Raw genomic sequence first — 24618 nt, 5'->3', positions numbered from 1 at the left:
GATGCACGGATAGAATTCAGAGGGTCCGTGGACTTTGATGGAGAAAATGTCATTTTTCTTTTCCCCAACTTCTAAACTGAAAACTAGTGTGTCCTTCAATTATGAATGCAGACAACAACCCCTAATGTTAGCTGTACCTGGCTGGGACTGGTCCCTGACAGAAATCACACATCTGCTCACGTCACCTTACAGTTGTTGCATAAATCTGGAAATATCACTTATGTGCACCACAAATTCAAGATTCCAGTAGCTAACAGACCAGCCTCTAGACCTTATTATTTAAAGTCTTAACAAAGGAACACATATATTACTATATCATACATTTAAAAAAATATTTAATAACTGCATTTGAAAAAAAAAAAACCTTAGTTTTCTTTATAACCCTATGCATTTGATTTTATGTACATAAAAGGATTATCCAAGAAGTCAATAGGCCTCACCCAGTGGCCTAGGCTTATAAACTGTGGGGAAGAGTTTGGGTTTTATTTCAAGTGGGATGGGGAATTACTGGAGTGGTTTAGCAGAGAACTGATTTCGCAGGGTCCAGCTCTCATTTTCCAAAGTCGCCCCAGCTGGCGGGTGGAGGGTACTCTGCGGTTGCTCAGGGCAGTGCTGAAGGCAGTGTGTGGTGCATGGCTTTAACTGGCCACTGTTCCCGATCAATCAGAAAGGCAGCTTCGCCGGGTAGTCGTGGCTCCGTCCATCTCGCTGATCAAAAACCTCCCCAAAGATTTAACAAATGCATATGGCTGCTGAATTACTATGTGAATATTCCTTCCAGCCTCCAGTGTTCTGGAGCAGCGAGAAGGGAAAATCTGAGATGGTAGAGAGGTAGCCCATGACAAACTCTGGAATCTGTCTATAACTACTTGCTGAAGTGTGCTTTGAAAATGATTGCTTTTTTCTTTCTTTGCTTTGTATATATATTTTATCATTTAAAAACATTCAAAAAATTAAAAGGAAAAAAACCTTCCCACCCGCACTGCCCTCTGGACTCGATGGAGAGGGAGCCCCGTCTCCTTGGCACACAGACCATTCCACCATCCCCACAATGAGCTTCAGAAGGTAAGCCCGGACACCCACAGGAAAAATAAAGGCGGATCTGGCACCGTTTGGGTTTTGTCTGATCCAGAAAAGAAATGAGATTTGTGTTGAAGAAGCTTCCCGCAGGCCCCCAGCAGAGGCTGGGCAAACGTGGTGGCGCTGACTCCAAACGGGCCCGGGGCCCCCGTTTCTGTCCGCCTTCCTGTTTACCCCGCGCGCTCTTCACACTGCACTCACAGACACACAGTCTTTTCAATGCCCTCTAGGAGAACAGAAGAATTCATTTTCACACGCCAGCACGCACGTTTCTCAACAGCCCCCTGGGGGAGTGGGCCCTGCCAAGAGGCTGTTTATGGACTGAGAGGGACACGTGGCGGGGGGGATGGGGCCAGACCCGCGTGGCGGGGTCCCTGGGCTGAGAAGAGCTGGGAGCCGAAGTCTGGACTCCCGAACCAGTTTGCAGGGAACAGGGCCGGGCTGGGCCGCTGGGAGCCGGGCTGCAGGGAGGCAGGCCGAGAGTCTCAATTTGGAGCAGGGGTTGGGAAGAGCCTTGGCAGGGCTCGAAGCATCTGCATCAGAGTGTCGGAGGTGGGGAGTGGAGAGGAGGGGCGGCAATGGGTCTTGCCCACTGGGAGGACTTTAGACTTTTATGGCATTTTAAAAATTTCCCTGCTGGCTCCTTTGGGTGGTTCCTTCCCTTAATTGACTTTTCCTTCTTTCTCCAACATTCTCACTCACCTCCATCCTGCTGGCAAGCACGCTCAGTACTCCCGGTAACTGCGCCAGCCTTCCCTCCCAGCTCCCCCTTCTGTCTGTCTTCCTTTCCCAATTTCCAGCGGTCACAGCTAAAGCTCTTGCAAGAGCAGAATGCACCTGCTGTCTCTCACTGCTCTTGTCAGCCTGAGGTCTGGCTTGCCCTGTCCACTCACAAGATAGACAGACAGACAGACAGATACAGACTCATCCAAAGCCTCCAGAACTGCTCTAGGAAGATCACCAGTGGCCTCATGAACCCCTATCAATGGCCCTCCCTCTCCACTCCCTGGTCATGTCTCTGGCATGTGACCCTCTCAATCGCCCTCCTTCTCTCCCCCTAGCCTCGCCAGCTCAGATCTATTTCTCCTACTTCTCTGATCAGGGCTTCGCAAAGTCCTCCCCACCCTGCATGGCCTTCCTGCCATTCCTCACTGTCAACCCCCCACCCACAGAGAACGGACTTGTCCCATCATATAACACTCACTTGGAAAAGGTTGCATCCCCTCTCATATCACAAGGTGTTAATTCTTGCCAGATATGTGGGCCTAATCAGATCCTCAATCAAAGGTCCCCGGGGCAACGCCAACACCATATTTTGCCTCCCCCAAACCCTGACCCTACACATTTTTGTCTGCCTGATCCCACCAGTGCCCCCACTGCTGAAGCTCAGAAGTCTAGAGACCACACTGATGCGGTTAGCAGAGGAAACTCATTCTCACTGTATCTGGCCCTCCTCCTCTTCTTGACCTCTGCAGTCAGGCAGGGCCATGTGATATTTCTGGCCAAAGGAATGTGAGCATAAGTGGGGTATGTCACTTCAGGGACAGAATGCTTAATTGCTGGTACGAGACCTTTCAGCTCTCTCTTCTCCTGCCTTGGTGAATAAATAGACCAACGGTTCCAGATGATGCAGCTTTAGGCCCCTGGCATCTCCACCGGCCTGAATCGCTGCTCTTGCATAGAGAACTGTGGCCCTGGAGAGTTACCCTTACCCTTAACAGACATTGAATAAGCAAGAAGTAAAATAAGTTCTTTGTCATATAAAACCATTGAGATTTTGGTGTTTTTGTTATTGCATCATAACCTTGCCTAGCCTGACTACCTCTCATCCCCACATCCACTGAGGCTCCTGGGTTCCTCCTCGTCTTTCTCCCAGGGGTCCCTTCTTCTCTATTTCCACAACTACCCTCCTGGACCATGTCAACTCATGCCTGGACCACAATAGAGATCTCCTAACTCATCAGCCTACCTCTATTTTCTACCTCTAAATTATTTTAAACTCATTGATCTTTCTCCATTTTCTAACTTAATTATTCTAGAAATCCCAACCAGGCTTTTCTTCCTATACAGAGATTTTCTTCATAGTTTGCATTGTCTTAATAACTATAGTGCTCATTAATATTTATGCTTAACCACAAAAGGTCCAAGATTTCATTGTTTAATAAAAAGTACAATTCATGGCTAATAAACTTGTAAGAGATACTAAGCCCAACGAGTAATCAGAGAAATGCAAGCTAACGAAACAATAAGATACCCATGTCCCATTTATCAGTTTACAAACACTTGTAAAGTCTGACAACATCAAATGTTGCAAAAAAATACAGAGCAATGGGGAATCTTATTCATTGCTACTAAGAGTGTAACTTGGAGTTCCAGGAAGATGGCAGAATAGGATAAATTGAGTTCAACCCTGCTCCAAGGAACAGCTAGAGAAGGCATGGGAGGGCGACTGAGATGGCGATTCCAGGGTGCAGGTGACCTGGGAGAGTCTCTACACCATGTAGGGCAGCCCTGGCTGCAAAAGCTGAGAAGCAGAGAACCAGACACTGCCCAGCTGATGCAAACAGCCTAAAACAGAAGCCCGGAACCCTCAGGAGTGCAGGGATGGGGAGTCAGGGACTAGGAAGTAAGCCAAGCCACTTACTTGAATGCGCCACCCTCACAAACGCAGCCCCGCGATCGGCGACTCACCCCACACTCCACGCACCTGAGCCCCGTCACCCACCCCTGCTCCCCACACTCCAAGCGCCCCCGCCCGGCCAAACCCTCACGCCTGGTGTACCTGCCTCACAGACCCACCCTAAGCGTGCCCCACTGCCCCAGACTAACCCACCCCTCCCGAGCCCTACCTCCAAGCCCCTGCCCCTTGCAGGTGGTGGCCGGCGCACAAAGGCTGCCGGCTCTTACCTCCAAGCCCAGGTTACACCCGCCCCAATCCATACAGTTCCCCATCCCACCCCCCTTGAGCTCGGTGCACAGCCCCCACTCATGCTCCGCCAGCTGTGCACAAGTGACACCTGCACACTTGGGCCACATCCACCCCCAGCCCATGCAGTCGCAATGCTGACCCACTACCCTAGCTCTGCGCCTACCCACAAAGGGCCCGTCCCCCAGACCCGTGCGCCCACAGAGTCCCATCCTCCCTCGCCGCTGGGCACCCACGTTCACAGGCACCAGCTTAGCATCCCCAACCTGCACCTACACCTGCGCTGCAAGGCGTCACCGCGCTGTTGTGCTCCACCCCACGCCCTGCATCCTGCTCCACAGCCATCCTGCAATTACAAGGCTTTATTTAGACTTCTGAAGGAAATCAATTTCCAAAGTAAACCAATCAAGATATTTACATGCGCGAAGACAGTAGATTACTAAACACATCGTGATGCAGAGATATAGCCCAGCCTAACAACTAAATTAAAACACCAGAGGAGACACGGACGTTAGGACAACTAATCAAAGATGGTCATAGAACTCTATTAAGGGTGTAACTTGATGCAGTCTCTTTAGAGATAAACTTGAAAACATCTAGAAAATGGAAAGACATCTCTATTTTGTGGCAGCCGTAGTGAGCTTGCTACTCCTACCACTGCTTTCTAGGATGTCTCCCTTGAAGCTGTAAAGCTTAAAATGGCACTTCCCAAATTCTTCTGTAGCCGGGATTCTGGGTGTGATTTTGATTCCTCTAATTAGATCCAATCATGTAAGATCTGAATCTGGAACTAGGTTAAAGACACAGAAATAAGGCACCCACACTGCTGGTGTGAACTGTAGCAGAAGTGTGACTGTTTGGGGAGCGGCCAGCTGGCTGCCCCTTTCCAGTCCTCTGGCTAGAGATAGACTTTTGGGGAAGGCGTTTTTATCTATACCCGCTGGCATTTCCAGGTTGCAGGTTTCCTCAGCACCCCATCCAAAATATGTAGAGGACAAAAAGAACATTAAGGGAACTTACTGCCAAGCCACTCCTCAAGTCCCGAGTCCCTAGCCAGTTTGCTTTCTTTCTGCCTTTCAGATCTTTTCTTTGCTTTATGCATAATGTCTAGGGTTTTTAGCTGTACCAAGCAGGAGGATTAGTCAAACAACCTTACATGGAACCAGAGGTCCTATATTTCATATTTTTATGTTTTATATTTTCAAGAAACACAGGGATCAAAGTATTAAGTTTTCTTTAATCCAGCTAGTAGGTGCATGAGTGCCCTTTATGTCATTCTCAGTACTTTTCTATTTATTTGAAACTTGTTAATTTGGGTTCACTTTATCACACCCCTCCCTCCCTTTCCTCCTCAACAAACATCTATTGAGCCCCTCCTGCAAGCCAGGCACTGGATACACAACGTGACTGTTAAAAATCTGGTTCCTTCCCGGCGAGTTTTCCCACCTGTGGGCAAACAGACATGAAGCAATAAGGAGATGACTCCACTCCACCAGAAGGGGCAGGAGGCTCGAGGGGCCCTGCTGTGAACCTCATTTCAACTGGGGGGTCAGGGGAGGCTTCCCCAAGGAAGTGGCCTTCAGACACCCACGCCACCTCCAGGCATTTCACCCTAAGGCTCTCCAAGAGTGGGTTTCCTAGGGCACCTCCCACAGCCACCCTGCCTCTCTGAACAGCTCCCTAATTCTGGAAAGGCCTAAATTAGCTTGAAAAACAAAATAACCCCAGGGAAGGGAATGGCCAGAGACACCAGGAGGCACTTTCTCTCTGCCCCTCTGAAACATCCCCCTATGCGCCACCACTTCCCACAATGCTCTCCCAGCCCCAGGAGAACCGCCCCCAAGTGTCTCCAGCAGAAAACTGTTGGGGAATCCCAGAAAGAAAGCTCAAGAGCTGAGGGGAGCGGAGGGGACGGGGTCTCAGGCTCCTTAGGCGCACCCTTTCCACACATCCTCTCACTTAATCCTCTCAACCACCCCATAACGGGTCCACGATCACTGCTTTTACAGCTGAGGAAACTGAGGCTCAGTAACACAGACTAACTTGTCACCAGGCTAGGAGAACGGGGGGATCTGAACCCAGGACTGTCCGGACCCAGGGACCCCAACTCCTTAGGCCACTCCACTCTGGGCCCAAGAACACCATGGAGTTCCCAGTCTAAGAGATTTCAGGACGGAAGATGGAGCTTGAGGCCATTTCCCCCCTTCTCTATGCCCCACCGTTCTTCACCTGCTCATACCTGCCTGCCTGGGGCACCGGGGCAGGCGGCTTTCTTCTATTTCGAAAACACCAATTAAGCAAGCACCTCCTCCACCCCTGGCGCTGGGAGCTCAGAGCAAACAGTCGTCCACCTGCTCTCACGGTGCAAACGAGGCCCCGGGAGGGTAGGTGAGTGGCCCAGAAGCCAGGGCTGAGGAAGCCATTTGCAGGCCTCCAAACAGGCACCCAGGAGCTGCTGGCTCGGGCAGCAGGGGATGGGGGAACAGCTGGAGGCCAGACCCCATGGAGGGGCCAAGAGGGGCCTCATATTCCATGCAAGCACAGGGCAGAGCACCCAAGGCCCTGGGCAGGAGTCCCAAGGCCAGCTGGGTCTGAGGAGTTGTGGGCAGCAGAGCCCACCCATGTCCAGCCTAAAAGGGGTCTGATTAGCACACACTGACCAGGAACAGCCATGAGCAGAGGCGGAGGCTTTGCTCAATGGGGGCAACACTTACCCAGCTCCCCTGGGGAGAAGGGCCGGAAGGGAAGACCCCAGTCACACCCACCCTGTTCCCTCCCAACAATCCCTGGGGGTCCTCACCCAGTTATCCTGTCCTCCCCACCACGGTGCCATGTCCTCAGTGGGACTGGAGACAGACTCCACTCAAGAGGTGGCCCACTCAGCTGCAGGAGATGCCTGTCCACATGCATGCTGGATAAAGAGGACACGGCTGTGCCCTGGAGCTGGGTAGCTCTTCCAGCAAGAGGAAAGGGAACCCTAAACAGGTCCCAGCACCCAGGTCTGCTTCCCAAGGGCAGGACTCATGGGCTCCAAGAAGGAAATGCGGAAAGCTGCCAATAGGCCCAATGCCAGACAGGCTGCCTCCAACTCCTTCCCATGAGCTGGGTGACTTTGGGCGAGTTACAGAACCTCTCTGTGCCTTAGTATCCCCTTTGAAAGGTAATAATAGGACCTGCCTCAAAGGGTTATCAGGAAATAATTCTGCCTGGCAAAATGCTTTATGTCAATCAGCAGAGAGCCCATCCCAGGGATGGCTTTGCAGGGTCAGGTGATTTGTAGTGGACTCTTTGCACAGAAGGCTTTGGTGGTTAACAGACTTCTTGCTCCCCTCCCATCCCTTCCTGCCCCCTCCGAAGCAGGACAGCTTACCTGTGGTCCTTCGGAGATCTTCACACAGGCTAATGTGAGGGAACTTCAGGATTTCCTTCCACTTCTTGCTTTTCCCTTTGCGCTTTCCTCCACCCCCTACAGAGATGGGAAAAAAAGAGGTTTGATGATGTTATCGAAGACTCCAGAGCCTGCAGGGAGCCTGTCCAACAGCTTCCCCCACTGAGAGGCACTGGTGGGTGATGGTGGGGATCCCAGGTCAAGCGAACCCCCACAACACATCCACACGCCCTCCAGCCCCCACCCACCAGCAGCCACCATGAGTCCCTGTGCTCCCCAGGCCCATGGCAGGCGCCCACGTTTTCCTTGTCACTCCCCACTGCCAGCCAACCCTCTTGGCCATGGGATCCGGCCACCCAGACTAGACTGCCACCTTCCAGCCCCAGGGCCCAGGCCTCCCTTCCCCAGGTTCCCTCTGGCTCGGGAGGCCTTTGTGGAGCCAAGTGACAGGTGAGCAGACCATGGCCCCGCCCACCCCCTCACCTGCTCACCGCCCAGGCTCTCACTTTGCCCTGCTTTTTCCTGGGGACGGTCCCTTTCCCAACAAAGACTTCACTTTCTGCCTGTCGTGGGTACCCCTTCTCTCCCTCCTCACACCCCCAGAGCCTGCAAGGACCCATTTTTCTAGGTTGGAAAGACACCTGGAGGCCCCGTCCCGTCACCTCCTCCCCATTGCACACCTAATGGACACGCAGAACTGAGTGAGGTATACACTGTGCCTTCCCATCACCCCAGACGTCCAGGCGTGCAAACAAGCAGGGAGCACCCACTCCCAGCCTGGAGAGTGTCCCTGGGCCACTGGTGTTCTAGGTCACCCAAGGACCATGATACCGGCACTTCCCTGAGTCACCTTAGCTGCCATCTGTCAGCAGGGAGCTCTGTAACTGCTCCCGCTCCCACACCAAAGCCCCTCGGTATCATGAGGGACTTTCCCCCTCATTCACGTGGTCAACGCCCATCTATACCGCCAAGCCTGAGGCCTGGCTAAGGAGACGTGGTGGGCCGGGCATCGGCACCCCAGGCCTGCCCTCTGCTCTGGGGTGTGCAGCACCTTCCTTCTCCAGTTCTCTCAGGAAGGGTCTGGGCACGAGGCTCGGGCCACTCTGTACAGTTCACAGCCCCGTCTCCATCCCTGGGGCCTTACCCTGCTGACTACACAACCCTGGGGAAGTCCCTCCACTGCCGGGTCTGTGTCCTCCTGGTGACTGGGGGGATATAAGAGGATAAGGACGCAGCGGGTTTGGGGGGCGGCTCCGAGCTGTTCTCAATAAATGGGGATTCTTCACTGTCCATGCTGCCCTGGACAGCGGGGGACACGGCACTGTTGAGCAAGGAGGTTTCTGAGGATGGGGCCAGGACCCCCTCCTGGTGGCTGGGAAGGAGAAGAGGAGCCCGCGGGGCAGGGGCAGGACACTGTGTCCATTTCTCTGCTCTGGCTCATCCTGCCCTCAACCCAGCTCCCAGCTTCCTCCTTGAGTGTCCGGTGATGGCAAAGGCCTCAGGCTCTGCCCCGAACCAGGCCCCTCACACTCAAGCCCCTGCAACCCTCCTCCCGTTTCCACTTGACTAAGATGAGGAAACTGAGGCATGGGGAAGAGAAGCAAGTCACCCGACGCTGCCCCGGCTCATACGTGGCAAAGGCCAGACTGCGGAGGGGGCGGGCTCCAGGTCCTCGGCCCCCCCTCACCACGCTGTAGGGAAACCTCCTTTGGGTGCAATGACAGCAAGGGACAGTCTCAGAGGGCCAAAGGGGAAGCTGATGTCAGACCTCAGAAGTGAGACCAGGGCCCTGAACCCAGACAGACGTGACGCCTGTGGAGTCAACCTGTTTGGCCCACACATGCCTTGTGTGTTTGCTTGTTAAGGGGGCCAGCACTTAAGCCATAGGAGCTTTCATATATACACATTCAGATTTCTACCTGTCATGTAACTGCATGTCCCACATGGCAAGAATTGGTAGGAACTAGGCGGCAGCTGCCCATGGATGGAACACGTGGCCTCCAGAAGAGTCTGGAGGGTTCCTGCCCAGCCAGGGCCCTCAGACATGTGAGTCCCCCAGCCTCCATGCATTTGTATGTACACCCCCCAGGGAAGGGCAGCCCCCTCAAAGTGTCAGCCTGGAGCCAGGGTGGGCAAAATCCGGCTCCCATCCCAGCCGCTCCCAGGTTGCCAGGCCCAGAGAGCCTTCGGAGTCGTCTGGCCCACCCTTGCTGCCCCCCATTCCCTCATGAAGCACCCTTGACAATACAGATCTGCGGGCTGCACCCCAAACTCACTGAATCATCATTTCTGCGATGGGAATGCAGGAATGTGACTTCGTAAAAGGCTCCCCCAAGAGATTTTCAGGCAGCCAATCTATGAAAACCAGGGCTCTATTTTACAGACACACACAACTTTATAAGATTTATTCATTAACTTAAAAAACTAGCACAGATTCCCTAATTCATTCACACATGCATTCGGCCTCTCCTCAAGGTCAAGCAGGCGGTGCTGGACACACGGCGATGAGCAAGGAGAAGGGCTTGCCCTCCCACGGCTTCCAATCTAGTAGGGAAGGCAGACCTCAAAAGCTTGATTTCAGTAGTTCTCAACCTTCTGGCAATTTACCCCTCAGGGGACAGTGGACAATGTCTGGAGATATTTTGGGTTGCCTCAACTAGGAAGTGGGTGTCACTGGCATCCACGGAAGTCAAGGATGCTAAACCTCCTACAATGCACAGGATAGCCCCCCACAACCAAAAATTATCCGTCCAAAATGTCAACAGTGCCATGGTTGGGAAATCTTGCTTTATTATTAACAGTTGTGGGAAACCCTCAGGAGAAGTGCAGGGACTGGGGAGTCCTAGTAGTAATGGGGTGTCTCTGGTGGTGGTGGAAGTGGGGGGAAAGGGGAACAAGTGGCCTGGAGGCTGAATGGAGAAAGGAAGGGAGGAGTGGCCGACGCAGCTCTCTGGAGGCTGCCCAGGCTGCGGGAACAGACTTCCCCGGGCCCCAGCAGAAGCTTCTTCCCTCCTATCCCTTACCAAACCAGCTCCCAGAGCACAGCAGTCCCCTGAAAGGCCTCAGCCACCTATCACCTCCAGCTCCTCTGAAAGTCCCATGAAACAAATCCTGCCTTTCCAGACTCAGGATGGATCAAGTCTTCTCATCTTAACAATAAACAAAACCTGCCTCGAAGAGGTCACTGCTTCCAGACATGACTTGGCTCTGAAGTGTGCTGTTGGGTGCTTACATTGCATATCTGATGACTGAAGGGTTGATGCTGTTTATTATTTCAGTTGGACTTGATTGTTTCTCAGTATCCTGAGAGGTGGCCGGGCCTGGCCCCACTGCCCCATGCCTTGGCCCCATGGCCCCAGCCACCCCAGACCTGCCTTCCTGCTGGAGGGGTTGCCAAGCTTCCAGGGGACTGGGGCCACCCCCTCCCTCCCGTCCAGAGGCCAGCGAGGCCTCCCCAGAGGGAATGGCCACTCCCTAGTCCCATCCAGAATCCACAAGCTCAGCCCACCCTTCTCAGCCAGGTGCAAGGCCTTTTACCACCTGGTCATCTTCTTTCCAAGGTGCATTTCCTTCTCTGCCATTAGCCTCAGGGCCTTTGCACATGCCGTTCTACCTGCCAGGAACCTTCTCTGCCTATTTTTATGAATGTTTCTCATTTGTGCTTCACATCTCAGCCTCACCGCTGTCCTGGGGCAGGGGGGCCCTCTGACTTTGATAGCTGAAGTCAGCCCTGTCCTCTGCATTCTCCACCTGCCATTAAACCGTCAGTCTCTCACACACAAGCCTCCTTTTACAGATCCATTTATCCATTGTCTTGACACATTCAGCACATTTCCATTGATTCATTCAACCTCAGCATTTTACATAACTACCAGCCACCAGGGCCATCCTGGGCTCTCGCCTCCACCTGTATATTGACTGGCTTGCCTACCACTCATGGGTCCCTGTTCTGCTTTCAGCTCCACTGCAGCAGGGACCTGGGGTCTTTGCTCTCTGTTACTCTCTCCTCTTTTGCTGAATGGAGGACAGTGTTGCCCTTAACTCCTCTGACCCCTGCATGCACCATGCATCATTCCTTTTCTCTACCCCAGGTCCAGCAGACACAGTTCTCTCTGCCAGGAATGCCCTTCCCCACACTCATTATTCAAGCCCCAGCCCCAATGCCAGCTCCCGTGGGAGGCCCAGTCCCAGAGCCACCTGCAAGAGACAGACCCCCCTGCTCCCCATTTGGCTCCCAAAGTCCTTTGTTCATAGCCCTCTCCCAGCTCAGGCCAGATCTGCTCAAAGTCCTTCCAGTTTGTTGCAAGCTTTCAATATGACAAAACTGAAAGCAATATTGCCATTTTGAAGATGTAATGATTGAAAGAGGTTGTGTAGACTCATGCATCCCACCAATCAACACTACAAATATAAATAAGTTCTTGCATGAACTACTGCAAAGGTATGAATCTTGTACAAAGTTTATAATATTGGGGTATGGGGAAACTACCATTGCACGCTATGGGCTATTTTTAACAGGAAAACATTAACAGTAACACAGCAATAGGGGTAAATAATTGGGGGACAGGAGGACAAGAGTTAAGGAGAGGTGAGGATTTTCTAGTTGTGAAGATGTGTTTACCAGTTATCTTCTCTTGGGAGCATTGAAAATTGTCTAAAATTGAGAGTGCTGATGATTATACCACTAAGTGAAAATAATGTGAGACATGGACTATTGACTTTGGACATTACACAGGATGCCCAATGGAAGGAGGTGACTGAAGGATGCAACAGACTGAGAAGTAGAATAGTGAACCGTGGTGTATAAAAAAAAATATTGTGCTGCTACAGAAAGGAACAAAGTTTTGAGTCATGTAACATTGTGAATGAACCTGTGGGGCATTATGTGATGCAAAATAAACCAGAAACAAAAAAGCAAATATTGTATGGTCTCGTTTAGAAAATGCTTATAAGAAAATTGAGACCTAGATTGTAAGATCTTACAGAAGTCACATTTAGCCCAGAGCTGTAATTGTTATTTCTCGATTTTGAGAGGCTATGCTATATATGTATAATCTGTATTTTCCTGGAACTCTGTGTACCTGTGTGACACTAAGATTCAGAGTAGGACATCTGCAGGTCTGAAAGCCAGCACTGCCACATACAACAACTGCTAAAGGAATTTAAAAAGAAATGAGCCTTCAATTAGAGACAAGAATGAAGCCAACTGGGTCAGAACTAAAGTACATCAGAATACAGGGGTCAGGAGGACATTGTCTGCATTTTGGAACTTCACTTATTCTATGAGACCAAAGGAATAAAGGTTTATTTTGTCCAAAACCTAAATTCTGTGTAGCACCTGTCTGGATGCATCACTTAAACAACCAAAACACACGGAGCCCAGAATGGGAATGAGGGCTTGTAATTCCATGTAGCTTAATGTAATGCCTGGATATGTCCCAGAGTATGTTGAGCAGACACCTAAAGAGTATTGATAAAGTCCCTTGAGGAATGGGAGAAAAAATAGTGAACTATTAAACTTGACCACCAGGGAAACCCGTGATACTGTGTCAAACATTAGGGGCCCCCAAGTCAATAGGCCAAGCCCTTGATCTGTTTTTTATTGAGAAATCTCCACCACACATACATTCTATAAGTGGTGTACAATCGATGGCTCACAATATCATCACATAGTTGTGTATTCATTACAATGATCATTTTTTACCACATTTGCATGACTCTAGAAAAAGAAATAAAAAGAAAAAACTAATACATATCATACACCTTAACCCTCCCTTTTCATTGACCACTAGTATTTCCATCTACCCAATTTATTTTAACCTTTGTCCCCCCTAATATTTACTTATTTTTTTACCCATATTTTGTACTCATCTGTCCATACCCTGGATATAAGGAAGCATCAGACACAAGGTTTTCACAATCATACAGTCACATTATAAACATATATTTATACAATCGTCTTCAAGAATCTAGGCTACTGGTACACAGCACAACAGTTTCAAGTACTTCCCTCTAGCCACTCCAATACACCATAAACTAAAAAGGAATATCTATATAATACATAAGAATAACTTTCAGGTTAACCTGTCAACTCAGTTTGAAATCTCTCAGCCACTGAAACTTTATTTTGTCTCATTTATCTCCTTCCCATTTTGGTCAAGAAGACTTTGAGTCTCAATCTCTTGATCAAGCCCTTGATCTTGAGGCTTGTGAAGCTTATTTATGTAGCAGAGAAGCTTAGGCTACCTGTAGTTATGCCTAAGAGTTACTTCCAGGGAACCTCTTTTGTTGCTCAGATGTGGCCTCTCTCTCTCTTAGCCCAACACTGCAAGGAAAATCATACCCTCCCTACTATGTGGGATATGACATCTGGGAGTAAAAGTCTCCCTGGCAACGTGGGATGTGACTCCCAGGGATGAGCCTGGCCCTGGTACCACGGGACTGACAATACCTTCCTGACGAAAAGAGGGGAAAGAATTATAACAAATAAGGTTCAGGGGCCGAGAGGGTTCAAGTAGACTTGAGAGGCTACACTATGGGCTAATCTTATGCAAGCATCAGCTAGACATTGTTATTTTTCATGGCTTGCCAAACCCCAGCCAAAACCATTCCTGCCAATCCTAAAGAACACCTAGGGGGTTATCTGAGATTCTACAGGGGTTCCATGCATATGATTACTTTCAGAACCTCCATCTACAACCTCCAGATGGAGTCCTGAAACCCAGAGGGGCCAGCCTCTCCAGAATATCAACAAATTCCATCCCCCATCCCATATTACCAACAGCTCTTGCCAACATGAAACAGTTAGAATGCCTATAACCCAAATATCCCTAAAGATTAGGAGAAATATCAAAGGAGAAGGAATTTTAAGAGAAGATAGGATTTAACAAATGAGTATGACTGCTGAATCATTATATTGATATTTCTTTTAGTCTCCAGTGTCTCGAAGCAGGTAGAAGGAAAAACCTAAAATTGTGGAACTGTAACATACCAAACTCTGAAATCTGTTCTATAACTAATTGTGCTGTGCTTTGAAATTTATTGCTTTTTTGAATATGTGTTATTTTTCACAATTAAAACAAATAAAATAAACCAACATTTAAAAATTTGCAAGACTGGCTTGATAAACAAATGGATGATCGAAGGAATAAATGAAATAGCCTGAGGCCTCTGGGCCTGGCACTGAACTAGGTGCAGTACATTCACAGTCCTCGTTCAGGTAAGGGACTGGAGGCTCAGGGTGGGGAATTAAGGGCCCAATGAATGAGCCACACCCCCATACAGGAGCATGCTTGTCTCCTCACCCTGCATTTGTAGACATTGCCTGTCCAGAGCAGCCTTCTGCTTTGTTTGCTTTCTCAACCGATTCACTGCTGCTCACAGTTCAGCTTCTCTGTTCCGGAAATGAGTTGGTAAAGAGGACATGGTCCCTGCCTTCGTGGACATAAAGCTCAACCCATGCATCAAGGTGCAAAGATGAGCAAGAGAGCTAGGCCAGCAAGCAGGGAGGGCTGCATGGAGGAGGGGTGGCTTGGGTCAGGGTTGGGTCAGGGACGAAACAGCAGGAACCACAGCCCAGAACCCACGGAATGGCTTGTGCCAGAGGGTGGCCGAGATCCAGGTGAGAAGTGTGGGGTACACTCTACCTGCTCACGGCTCTGGGTAAGGGTAGCAACAGGAAAGGGGTGCCCCCAACTCGTGGCCTCAGTCTCCAGCTGGCCCATTAGTGGGGAGGCAGCCTCTAGGAAGGAAATGGCTTGTCAAATCCCACCCGTTTCACTTCTGCCTTCCCCAGCCCCTGGGGGTTCCCCTCAGTTGCCAACAATGCCTCAGGTAGGTGCCCTCCCTTTTGGGCTGGGGGAAGGGTGACAAGGGGGTGGCAGGGCCAGAGGAGGGAGAGGAGCCAAAAAACAGGGGTGGGAGCCCTTCCGGCAGGAGGCCATGCCTTAACAAGGACCACAGCACAGGTCCTAGGGGATAAAAAAGCACAGTAACAGTAGCAGGCTGGCCATTTTCTATGTGCGTGGGGGGGGGGGGGGCAAACCCTCATTACAAGGCAAGGTGCTGGTGTTTCTTTTGTTCCAGTGGATGCCCCCAGGGAAGGATAAAGGGATCTCACACACACACACACACACACACACACACACACACACACACACATACACACCCCTCCATAATACCCTCCCACGAAGAAGGGGCTGCCATTGTGGGGGAAGACACGGGCTGGCTGTTACTCTTGCTGCTTTTACTGTCTCCAGGAGAGGTGCCTGTCCTTTGAAGGCAGAACCCTGAAAGGAGAGGGCGCTGGGATGAGAGTGAGAAGAAGTGGGAGGAGCAGGGCTGAACCTGGGGGATGTCTGAGCTCCAGGAAGGCAATGCCTTGTGAGCTTGATCCTAGGGTGGCCAGGAGTGGGGGCGGCTGGGGGGGGGCAGGGCGGTCTCAGGAGGAGAAGAGCTGCCAGCAGAACTCCCCCCTCCCAAGGACACTGGCAGCAATAGCTACCACGGTCTCCCTGATGGACAGAGGTCTAATTCCCTGCACTCCTGAAGGCCTAATGCATCTCATACCATCCTTGAGAAAGGGCGGGACAAACCTTAGCAAAACCACTGACACTGGACTTTGCATTAAACTTACGATGTATTTGATTTGGAAATTAAAGAAATGTAGCATTTTTTGTACTCAGGGGGTCAATGAGCAATTTGGACTGTTAATACATCATCTCGTTTAACCCTCACATCAACCTCAGAGGGAGGGCCTTGTATAGTTACCATTTTACACACGGGGAAACTGAGACCCAAAAAGGCAAGAATCTTGGCCCAAATCACCCAGGGAGTTTGTATCATGGCCTGAACCAGGACCCAGGTGTTCTGACTCTTAGTCTATCATCTACTTCCTCCCTGGGAACAAGTGAGCAACTGCTCTGAGGCAGGTTTCTTGGTGGGAGCTGAGAAAACCTCTATGCATTTGCTAGAAAGACTTTCCTTCTTGCTCTTATATCAGTGGTTCTTGGAGTCTTCCCTGAGCCAGCAGCATCAGCAACATCTAGGAACTTGTTAAAAGGTAAACTCTCAGGTCCCATGGAAACCTCTTGAATCCAAACTGCCAGGGCTGCAGCCCAGCAGTCTGTGGGGATAAGCCCTCCAGGCAGCTCTGAAGCACACTCGGGTTTGAGAACCACTGCCCTAAATTAAGAGCAGGTTCCTGAACCTCACCTGGGAAATGAGACGAGGGGACCTCTCTTCCTGGGAATTCTTCTCCCTCTGGTTTGTTTTTGGGGGCCTTGACTACTTATTCCTCCCAGGTCTGAAATTCAGTAATCCTGGGGTCTTGCTCTGATAAGAATCCCAGGTTCCTGCCCCCTACCTGATTTGAGTCAAACATTCTTGCTTCCTTCAACAAGATGCTTGGCAGCCTTGAAGCCATTTACAGGGGTCTGGGGGGCGGGGGGTGGGGTGGGGAACAGACAGAATCCCTCTAATCTCACATGCATTATCAGGGCAGACATCATGTCCTGGATGGCTTTTCCCATTTTGATGGTCTTTTTTTCTTTTTTTTAAAAATTTTAATGCAATTTATTGACATATTCACACTCCACATAATCCATCCAAAGTGTACGATCAGTGGCTCACAGGATCATTACATAGCTGTGCATTCATCACCACAACTGGCTTATGTGCTTCTTTTTTTAAAAATATTTTTATTGAGATATTTTTGCACACCATACAGTCCTTCTATACTATATAATCAATGGCTCACAATATCATCACATAGTTGTGTATTCATCACCATGATCATTTTTATAACATTTGCATCACTCTAGAAAAAAAAAAAAAGAAACCCATACATCCCATACCCCTTACCCCTCCCTCATTGACCACTAGTATTGCAATCCACTCAAATTTTTTTATCCTTTATCCCCCCCATTTCTTATTTATTTTTTGTCCTTGTTTTTTTACTTATCTGTTCATATACTGGATAAAGGGAGCGTCAGCCAGAAGGTTTTTACAATCACATGGTCACATGGTTAACACTATACAATTATACAATCATCTTCAAGAATCAAGCTACTAGATCACAGCTCAACAGTTTCCAGTAATTTCCTCCAGCCACTCTAACACGCCATAAACTAAAAAGGGATATCTATATAATGCATAAGAATAACCTCCAGGATAACCTCTCAACGCTGTTTGAAATCTCTCAGCCACTGACACTTTATTTTGTCTCATTTATCTCTTTTCCCTTTACGTCAAGAAGGCTTTGTTAATCCCGTGATGGTCAGGTCCTGGCTCATCCCCGGGAGTCATGCCCCACGTTGCCAGGGAGATTCACACCCCTGGGAGTCATGTCCCACTTAGCAGGGAGGACAGTCAGTTCATCTGTCGAGTTGGCTTAGAGAGAGAGGCCACATCTGAGCAACAAAAATTCTCTGGGGGTGACTCTTAGGCATAATTATAAGTAGGCTTAGCGTCTCCTTTGCAAAAGTAAGTTTCATAGGGATGAGCCCCAAGATCAAGGACTCAGCCTATTGAATTGGTTGTCCCCACTGTTTGCAAGAATATCAGGAATTCCCCAGATGGGGAAGTTTAATATTTCCTCCTTTCTCCCCTGTCCCCCAAGGGGCATTTGCAAATACATTTTTTTCCTCTGCCCAAATTACTCTGGGATGTATCAGGGCATCACACAAACCTGAACAAACCAACAAGATCTCACTCCCTATTCAAAATTCCATGTAATTATAGTGTTCAAATAAACTAACCATGCAAGTTGAATCAGATAATGTGCTACCCCAAATATAAACTTTGTACCAAATAAACATCTCTCCATTTGGTCTCACATAGAAGTTGAAGTTTCAAAATATTGACCATTATCTGATGGTCTTTTAACATATGGTGCTACAGGATCCAGAAAAGAATCAGCTCTGGACACAGAAACACCGGAATCTGCAGGGAACCCTCAGGAACGTGGCCTTGGGTGCTGAGGAAATGGAGGCCTCAAATCAAAAACAAGCGTCAGTGGTGCTTTAGAGGTTAGGAGGAAGAGCCCATTCACACTAGCTCATTAGAAGAACCACAGGGGCTTTGGAGAATTCAAGGAGAGGCAGCCATGGTCCGGTGGGAGAAGAAGGGTGGCTTCGTTTCCTGGGGCTGCCATAACAAAGTACCACAGTCTGGGCAGTCTCAAAGAACAGACATGTCTTGTCTCCCAGTTCTAGGTGCTAGAAGTTGAGAAGTAGGGTGTTGGCCAGGCCATGCTCCCTTTGAAGGCTCAAGGGGAGCCTCCTTCCTCGCGTTCCTGGGTGTCCCTCCAGTCTCTGCCTGCTTCATCACATGGTCTCCTCCCTGTACGTCTACACCTCTGTTTTCTCATCTTAACTTATCTCATTACATCTGCAAAGACTTTATTGCCAAATAAGGTCATCTCCTGGGGTTCTGGGTGGACATGAATTTGGGGGGACATACCATTCAGCCCAGTACAAAAAATTATAGAGAACCTGGAACTGGGACATCTCTGCCTCCCGCCTCCTCCACACGGCCCCTGCAGACCACGACAGGCTCACTCAAGTCCCTGCACAAATCCACCAAGGCCCGCCAGTCCTCAGGCCTCTCAGCCCAGCTCACTGTCCACCTTCCAGATTCCTGGTTCTCAAGTCCCAAGGAACAAATCCGATTGGCTAACTCGTTTCTTCTCTTCAGACCACTCACCACAGGCCAGTTTGAAATGATCCAATCGGTTCTGGTCCCTGGGGATGGTGAAGTCAGGGTGGTGGGCTCCAGGGAGCAGCAGACCTGCCCACACAGGCATGTTCAGCAGGGAAGCCCCAGGTAGGGGGCCAGGCCTAGCCAGGATAAACAACCTCCCTTTTAACCTCAGTTTGGGGGTGCTGCTGGTCTTTAGAGGACTTGCAGTAGAGAGGCACAGCCTGCAAAGGCCCCAGGATTTCTCGGGGCAGGGCGGGGGGGAAATGGCATGTGGATCACTGACGCAAGAGAGTGAATTTGTTAGAAATCCACGTTATGTTGGAAGCAGGTCTTTAGAACACACATTTGGGGGCGAGGGGAAGAAAAGAAAAACAGTGACAAGGGGAGGAGCCGCTCTCCAGGCACTTGTTCTGCTCAGGGTCTGGAAGGCCCGCATGCATCTGTGTGAGCCCTGCGTGGGAAGGCCTTCTCCATCAGGTCTGGCCACCAAAGGCCAGGCATGACTCACGGGCTCCCAGCTGGTCCAGTGAAAGGCAATGCTACAGATTTGCCTGTGACATCTGCAGTGCTAAAGAGTCTGTTCAGTTCTTTTTTTATCCAGGTGAGCTTTCAGGACTCAGCTTCTAACTCACAGCTGGCAGGGCTAGTTCTCCAGAAAAATATCACCGGGGGGGGAGGACGAGGGGTTCTCAGAGCCAGATCTGGCCACTGGCAAAGGGGAAAGCCTGGTTTTTCTGGTGAGGGCCAATTACCCTGGGGCAGCTGCCTCTCCCCACCCCCCAGCCCGCCACTAATATTCCTTTTCCATCCACTTAGGCCCTGCCGTCTTTTCATCTCCACCAGAGTGGCACTCCCCACCCCACCCCACTCCACTGCCAAGCCCTGAGGGGGGTGTGCGGTGTCTGGCTGACTCAGTATCTTTTCATCCAGCCCCGAAGGTGAGATCCCAATTATGGGCCGGATCAGGGGCTGCGTCACTGAGTGACTCAAGGCTTTTCAGAAGCGACACTACTTCAGCCAACTGTACTTGAGATGACCTCAGTCCGCACAGGGCTTTCAGCAACCCAAGGCACCTGGCACGCATTGAAAGGGAGATGGGCCCCTAGGGGAATCGGGAGAGCCGCACCCTGCTGCAGGCTTGCCACCGCTGCAGCCTGCACCCTCAGCCAGGATAGGCTTTTTCTCAAAGGGTTTTTAGCTGCGGGGGTGGGTGGGGCTGGGAGGGGATGCAGCTTGCAAACAGGGATCATGGGGACCTTGAACATGTCTCTGCAGTTCCCACTTTCTGCCAAACACCCAGTGCTGGGCAGAGTCCCTGCCTCAGGGCGCCCTCCTTTGTGAAGTTTTCCTAGATGCCCCAGCATCAGGGTGATTCTGTCTCAACACCCCCCTCCCCCAGGTCCCTGTGGCACTGCACTGTCCAAGTGCTTTCTACGGCGTGGCTGGAGTGGGGGAGGCCAGAGTCGGGCGGTGCTGGGTGGTAATCCCCCCATAACTACCTAGTGGTGGAAATGCTCAGAGAAAACTTCGCATGAACAGCCCCCAAAGACTCCTCCAGCCCCAGAACCTCCTGAGTGGGGATTCTACCATTGACTCGGGCTGGCCGCAGGCACCAAGAGCTTTGAGGATCTAGGACTGGTGTCGGACAGTGTGGGATCCCAGAGCTGGGCAAGCGGGGGAAGTAGGGGGCTCTGTGGGGCGGGCGGGGGGGAAAGCACCGAGCCTCTCCCTGCCTATGAGTTTTTTCCATGGAGAGAACACCATGTGGTAGGGACTGGTCTCTTTCACAGATGGAGAACCATATCAGAGACACCAAGGCATGTGCCCAGAGTGGCCCAGGATTAAACCCCAGACTCCATTTAGGCACAGCCTACCCAAAACTCAATAATGCCGGGAGGTGGGGAGGAGGGGAGGATTCAAGGATTTTCAGGCCCTGCTAACCGAATCTGGGAACTATACTCCGTTGCTTAGTTGGGGGCTTCCATTGCTCAAAAGGACCCTACCAGGAGGGGGGCAACAACCCGGGTGGGCAGATGGGAGCAGGGGTGTGAGTGCACGCCCAGCCCTTCCAGATGCCCCACCCTCTGTAGGACCAGATGTGGGGAGGCAAAGACACAAAGGTTCTCCTGACCACAGAAAGTTCTGTGGTGCTGCAGTTCAGACACGAGAACCTGAATCCTCCCAGTAGGCTTCAGAAGAAAGTGTGTGTTGGCGCATGTGCAGCGTGTGGGGCAGTACAGGGCACGTGGAGCCTGTGGCCTTTGGGAAGTTTCCAGCACCACCAGGGCCCATCTCGTCCCACACCCCAGTCAGGGTTGCCAGAGCAGAAAAAACCTCAGCTACAACCAGAAGATCCCACAAACTCCTATTAGGAAAACCAAGACCCAGGCCGGACCTGGTAACCAGTGACCACAGGGAAGGGCAGACATGCCTCCTCCCCTGTCCTCTGAGCCTGAGAGAAAGGAAGACTATGATGTGGTTTTGCTACTGAAGGCAAAGTATAGACCGGGCCATCTCCAAGCAAAGGCTGTCTCCCTTGAATGAGGGCTGAACTGTTTACTCTCACACCCACTGCCACACTCCTTTTCACTGCATCATGACAAGTGGGTTTCTTTGCAACCTTACCCCAGCCCTGCACATATCCATTGTGTGGTCTTGGTGAGTCACAAAGTGCTTTCTCCTGCAAACAAAGATACTGCTGCCCAATCTGCATTGCTGCGTTAAGCATTAGAGCCAGGTATGCAAAGCACCAGCACAGAGTGGGTGCTCACCAGTGTAGCCATCATTGTCATCACCACCATCACCACCATCATCACCATCATCATCACCATCATCATCACCATCACAATCACCATCACCACCATCATCACCATTACCACCATCACCACCATCGTCACCACCACCATCACCATCATCACCATCACCACCATCACCATCACCACCATCGTCACCAACACCATCACCATCATCACCATCATCATCACCATCACCACCATCGTCACCACCACCATCACCATCATCACCACCACCACCATCACCATCATCACTATCACCACCACCATTGTCACCATTATCACCATCACCATCCTCACCACCACCACCACCATCATCACCATCATCATCACCATCACCACCACCATCACCATCACCACCATCGTCACCACCACCATCACTATCATCACCATCATCATCACCATCACCACCATCGTCACCACCACCATCACCATCACTATCATCACCACCACCACCATCACCATCATCACTACCACCACCACCACCACCACCACCACCACCACCATTGTCACCATCATCACCATCACCACCACCGTCACCATCATCATCACCATCACCACCATCATTATCACCATCACCATCATCATCACCATCGCCATCACCATCACCACCACCATCATCACCATCACCACCGTCACCATCGTCACCATCAGCGGCATCATCACTGTCACCGCCAGCACCATCACCGTCACTACTGCCATTACCACCACTATCACCATCATGGCTATCTGTTGATGAGAGAACTGAGTCCACAGAGCTGGCAAAGGATAGAGGGCAGGTCTTAAGCCCAGATCTTCTGACTCTAAATTCAGCCATCCCTTCCCCTCCCCCTTCCCTTCCGCATCTCCTCTACACACATGCATGCCCAATACTTCCCCATCAACATGGTATCAGCAACTGTCCCCATGTACGACCAGAGGGAAGTCACATATTCTGGCCCCTTTCACCTCTATGACCTCACCTCCTTCTACTCTCCCCCTCCCTCCACTCCAGCTGCACTCACCTCCTTGCTGTTCCTCAAAAACTCCAGGCATGTGCCCACCTGGGGACCTCTGCTCTAGCTCAGGGGTCAACAAACCTTTTCTATAATGGGCCAGATACGTCTCTGGGCCATGGTGACTCTGTTGCAACTACTCAGTCCTGCCCTGGTGAAGCAACCACAGATAATATATAAATGTATGGGTGAGGCTATGTTCCAATAACACTGTATTTGCAAAGCCAGACAGGGCTGAATTTCACCTATGGGTCACAGTTTGCCTTAGTTTGTCTGCTTAGCTCTTCTAGCTACCTGGAACCTTCTTCCTTCACCCTGGGAAAAGACATCACCAGGGCTGATGCCCTCTTCTCCTTTAAGTCTTTGCCCAGACCTCACTTTCTCCCTGGACTGACCCTGACTACCCTTTTCAATTCTACAATCTGTCCCAGGTCTCTTGATCCCTCTCAATTTCTCTTACTTTCAAATTTTAATTTCCACTGCACTTCTCACCTGATAACTGTGCACCTGGCTGATGTCATTCTGCCATTGCTCACTACCTCTATGTCCCACCCCTCTTCCGTGAGAATGTAAGTGCCAGGAGGGCAGGGATCTGTGTTTTATTCCCTGACCCAATGAAGCACCTAGAACCATGCTTGGCACCTAGTCAGTGCTCCATACACCTTCAACAGATGGATGGATTCAACAGATGGAGAGGCCTTCTACAGAGAGCAGAAGGGAAGAGAGAGTTTCCAAATGGCCGTAAAAATAAAAGGGCCATACCACACGTGACAGTCTATTCTGGGCCTCCAGTTTCCTCTCTGAAAATGGGGTTGCAGCCACCTTCCCTCTAAGGGGCAGCCTCCCCAGGGCTTCCTCATCACGTCTCTTCCCAGCTCACAGCATCAGCTGTCCTGATACTGGACCAAGAGCCCCTTCTCCTGGGGCAGCTTGGGGAGAGCAGGGACTTGTTCTCACTGGAGGGCAGGGTTGGACTTCTCACTCCTCCATTCACGAGCTGGGTGGTCGCAGGAAACATGGCCAACCTCGCTGAGCTCTGGCCTCCTAACACGGAGGGCCCCCAGCTGCCCTTCGTGAGGGTCCGTGAGGACGTGTACTCAAAGTGCTTGGCACAGCGCTGGCCCCCAGGGGGCACAAACACACCTGGATACCCTCCTCTCATCACCCACCCTCACCCCCAGCCCCACATTTCCCTCCTTTTCCTCTACTTCTCTGTCGCTTCAAGAGTTTAAAGAGCATTGCCTTCAAGAGAAAGCAGACCCCTGTCCTCTTGCAAACACTACGGCCATTCTTAAAAATGTCCTTCCTGGGTGGTGCAACAGTGGCTCAGTGGCAGAATTCTCCCCTGCCATACCGGAGACCTGGGTTCGATTCCTGGAGCCTGCCCATGTGAAAAAAAAAAGTCCTTTCCAAGTAAAATAATTTTTTTTTAATGTACTTTGGGTTTACAATGCTTTTGCCCACACCAATTTTCACAGTTGAAAAAGTCTGGCCACAAAGATTAACTTTTCCTCGCAAAAGTAATTCCCTTCTCTCAGCAGTGCACAGATTTGGTCACTTTTGTCTCCATTATGTTTTTTCTGGGTTAAAGGACACGAGAAGGTTGGGGGCAGGGAGGTGAACGGACCCCTGAGGAAAGCCACAGGCAGTTGTAAGTTGGCCCCCGCAGGACAACTGCGGTTATTTTGTTGGAGAAATAAACAGGACTATTTGCTCATGAAAAATGCTCCAATTTTT

The 24618-nt window shown here is 50.7% G+C and overlaps 1 protein-coding gene across 3 annotated transcripts in view; it reads right to left on the bottom strand.

Moving 5' to 3' along the window:
* Positions 1–24618, bottom strand: part of GRK5 (G protein-coupled receptor kinase 5) — a 250757-nt gene that overhangs the window by 131752 nt on the left and 94387 nt on the right. For all 3 annotated transcript variants that reach the window (XM_077126187.1, XM_077126188.1, XM_077126186.1), the window contains exon 2: positions 7377–7472. In XM_077126187.1, coding sequence (XP_076982302.1) covers positions 7377–7472 — 96 coding nt within the window. The remainder of the gene's footprint in view (positions 1–7376; positions 7473–24618) is intronic.

This window comes from Tamandua tetradactyla, chromosome 13 (assembly GCF_023851605.1).
Source record: "Tamandua tetradactyla isolate mTamTet1 chromosome 13, mTamTet1.pri, whole genome shotgun sequence".
Classification (NCBI taxonomy): domain Eukaryota; kingdom Metazoa; phylum Chordata; class Mammalia; order Pilosa; family Myrmecophagidae; genus Tamandua; species Tamandua tetradactyla.
Note: the sequence above shows the minus strand (reverse complement) of the source record. Positions and strands in the feature narration are given on the sequence as shown.